This window comes from Arachis stenosperma, chromosome 6 (assembly GCF_014773155.1).
Source record: "Arachis stenosperma cultivar V10309 chromosome 6, arast.V10309.gnm1.PFL2, whole genome shotgun sequence".
NCBI lineage: Eukaryota > Viridiplantae > Streptophyta > Magnoliopsida > Fabales > Fabaceae > Arachis > Arachis stenosperma.
In genome coordinates, this window is record NC_080382.1 from 2,786,416 (window position 1) to 2,790,097 (window position 3,682).

The 3,682-nt window shown below is 39.0% G+C and overlaps 1 protein-coding gene across 1 annotated transcript; it reads right to left on the reverse strand.

Moving 5' to 3' along the window:
- Nucleotides 1-435: 435 nt before the first annotated feature.
- LOC130933203 (phospholipase A1 PLIP1, chloroplastic) lies at nt 436-3,052 on the reverse strand. The gene is given in 7 exon segments (XM_057862753.1): nt 436-858; nt 948-1,364; nt 1,451-1,510; nt 1,621-1,749; nt 1,751-1,804; nt 1,807-2,142; nt 2,259-3,052. Coding segments are annotated over 7 exon segments (2,085 nt in total). The 5' UTR covers nt 2,925-3,052.
- Between the last annotated feature and the right edge of the window lie 630 nt (nt 3,053-3,682).

Consider the following 3,682-nt stretch of genomic DNA (forward strand, 5'->3'; position numbering starts at 1 on the left):
TCTCCTGACTTGTTCGTCTTGTCCTGTTCTCAAAAACAAAAACAAACGCAGCCAAAAGGACAGGCAGTTTGATATTGCCAATAGAAGCTTTTGGTTCGCATGAGTGAGACTGATAAGGCCATTAGGGGACCTTGGTGCACACATATTACGATTTAGAATTTAGGATTTAGTCGACTGAGTTTCTCTATATCATATCATATCATTGAATAGTTTTCATGCCATCCACTATTCTCTTGCTCTTATACACCAAAGATGAGAAAAATCAACGGAAATATCTTATTGTACTTTCTACAGAAAATTATTTTCCCTTCACAGTGTTAGTCAGAGATGTTGTAGCAGAATCTCGTTAGATGTCTAGAAATGTACATTAACATGCCATGATGTCTACACTAATTATTTTCGATGACTTATTCAATGACTAGTAGATATCCTAAATTAGACCCCTGTCACTATCTCCTTTGTCATCAAATTACACCTCTCCAAGTTCTGTTCATGGTTCCATGAGTGTGGAGATGGTGTAGTCAGCAATGGCCAAAGCTCATTAATCCTCTGCTTCCTCATTTGGCGGACGATATTCTTCGAATGCTGTCTCAACACTCCATTGACAACTTTGAGGTAGTTGCTGGAGTCATGGTCCCTTAGAATTGTGCCTTCTGAACCATATGCTGTTGGATCACTAAGCGTCTCAATGGGGTGTGGTTGATTGAGAAAAGTTCTAAGAACACTTGGAGTGTATCCACATCTAGCACTGTCCAGGGCATAGAAGGCACTTCCTGAAGGTAGCAAAGGATGAGGAGGAGATGTTCTCTCATCAGGTTGGAGAATGAATATTTTACCCAATGGTGAGTACAACAACTTCTGAGAATTCCAGAGAAAACAAATGGTTAGTATGATTCAACAGTTTAGTCCTTCATAATATTCACCATGAGTCTATGATTGATGCTTACATTTTTTATGAGACAAGGATGCGAGCGAAACGTGCTGTTTAGGCGCTTAAGGACAAGGGCTACATGGTTAGGATAGTTGCATGAGAAGGCCCTGGGAACTATATCTCTATGCATCATTACACAATGGATATGGCTCTCATCCAATCCTAGATGATCAAGCAATTTATGGCCTCCACAGAATACAAAAGGCGACCCAAAAGTCACGACCGGTCGAAGAGTTGAGGGACTGACAACCTTCCTGCTCAAAAGCATCAAATGAACCAGAAGAGAGAGACTTCCCCCAAGGGAATGGCCAGTGAATTGAAGCTTAGCGCGATCTCCATGTCTCTTCAAGTGAGCCTTTATTTCTGGCAAAAATTGCTCATATATTCCTTTTGCTGCTTCATAAATTCCTCTATGAACAAGTACATCTGTGTCCTGTGTAAAAGAGTAGTACTTTACTATGAGTGCTTTGGTACTTTTCTTGCAAAATAACATCTGAAACTAAGGACTCTTATTCTTACCTCAAATTTGGTTGGCTCAAAGAAAAGATTTGCTTGCCAAGATGCCAAGGAGTCTGAACCCTACAACATAAATCAAAGAAAAGAAATGTTTAAAGTTAGGCTTCAAATTTGAAGATTGTGTAGCATAATGACATAACTTGTGTATCAAGAATAACTAAGGTGACTGTTACCTGAATTACAAAGTATCTAGTGTAAGTGTTGGAATCATCACAAATAAACCATTCACAAGGTGAGGAATGAAGTGACTGAAGATCCTTGGCTGCTTCCTGCTTCTCCTTCTCACAAGCAGCTACCACAGCCGTCATTGTTGATGCTGCAACATAAGCTGCAACCTCTGATGTATAAGCCCGGGAAGCGCCTTCCGCCTCAAATCCTTCTGAATTTTCCCTTCCATTAGAATCCAGAATGTCACTCTGCGGCTGCTGTCGCTTGGCAGTAAGGGACAAGAGGTCCTTAGCGCGCAATTGGACATAAGAGGCGGCCGAGGTAGCAATATCATAAGCAAGCCGGATTTGATGCCTCTCTTTGTTATCTTTTCCTTTTACTGATCCATCTTGAGAGGCTACAGAGTCATTGATAGGTATGCGAGTCGAGTCCTTATCCAATCTCTCTTTCAACTTTTCCACTTCAGCTTTCTTCTCTAAAGAAGATGTTATGAATTGAAGGCTGTAGTATCTTCTCAAGTCCTTAGCCTGCAAATCATTTAGTAAGTGTCATTTATTTGTCTTCAACTTTATTTACATGCAAATCAAGAGCAAGAAACAGATCTAAAATCTTATTACTAAATCACCATACAGCTTGTGCTTACCTTGATTTCTGGAATCACATAAGCCATGTTGCATAGGAAAGCAAGCTTAGAGTATAATTTGGTATCAGACCATGACACTTGAGACAGAAATTTTGTGAACGAGTCGTGATCATAAGTTCCTTCTTGCCCATCTTCTACATAATCCACCACACAACCTTCATCACAGTCACATTCATCATTACTATTATTGTCACATATCATATCCGGATCCATCTCCTCTTTTGGTATTCTATTTCTCCAATTTTTCTTAATCTCCATAAGCCTCTCTATCCAATTAGTCCTGTTTATTTTCTCATCTTCACCACATTCCACAGCACTTTCCTCAAAATGTGAGCTGTGATCCTTCTCCCCCATATTCATTTCCTTGCTTGTTTCCGGATCAAACAAGAAAGACCGCAGCGAATTCGGTAAAATGGAGCCTGAAAATTGAAATGGCGAGATCCCCATTGACTTGTTGCTCTTTTGCTTTGGCTGCAGAGATGTAGCTTGTATGGGATTGACAGCACAACACAGGTGGGTATCAGAATAAGACCTCTGCATAATGGAACGTGTGGAAAGTTCTATGCCGGAACTTGATCGGCGAAGACCGTTATGCTTTGTTGTTCTTATGTCCATTGTGGCAGATGAAGCCGGAGAAGTAGCCATGCCAACTGCACTAAAGGCCATGGCTTTTTGGTTATTTCTTTATGTCAGTGAGTAAGGTCCTTCTTCTTCACTCACTCTACTTGGTTCTCTGCAAATTACAACTCATCAGTACCTCAAAATCTTTTTATACAATTCATTTTTTGTCCTTGGAACAAGTCTGATGCATGTATATAGATTTTATAAGTGCAAAAAGAAAAAAAAAAGAACAAGTTTCTTGTTTCCAACGACAGTAAAATTCAATCAATGAACGCAACTAAAAGACTAAGGAATAGACAAATATTGCATACTAGTGCCAATGCTAGGAGACATTTATTATTTACATAGTTAATTTCGAGATTGTTGCAAATTTATGAAGCTCGTTAAATTCGAAATTAAGAATTGAAAAATTCACTACCTATGTGTGTGTCGCATGTGGCTATAAAGGTATCAGTTGTGAGAACTGAGCAGTTTATGGAATTAGAAGAACACAAAGAAAAGCATTGTAATTAGTAGGAGGGATAAAGAAAAAGGAGCAAGAAATGCTACAATTGGTTTCTTTCTTTGGAAAGAGAAAGGACATGGCTTATTAATTTATTTAGTAAATGTTACGTCTGAGATTCTGGGTTTATTTTCTTGGAATTGTCGCATATATATTAAAAAGATCTAACTTTAAGTTTCAACCGACATGTTAGGAGGGGGAAATGCGAAAAAGACTCGTTCCAACCTAGAAAGTTACCATAAAACAGCACCAAACTACATAAATATCAAAGGAAATAAAAGCACTACAGATGAATTGGTGC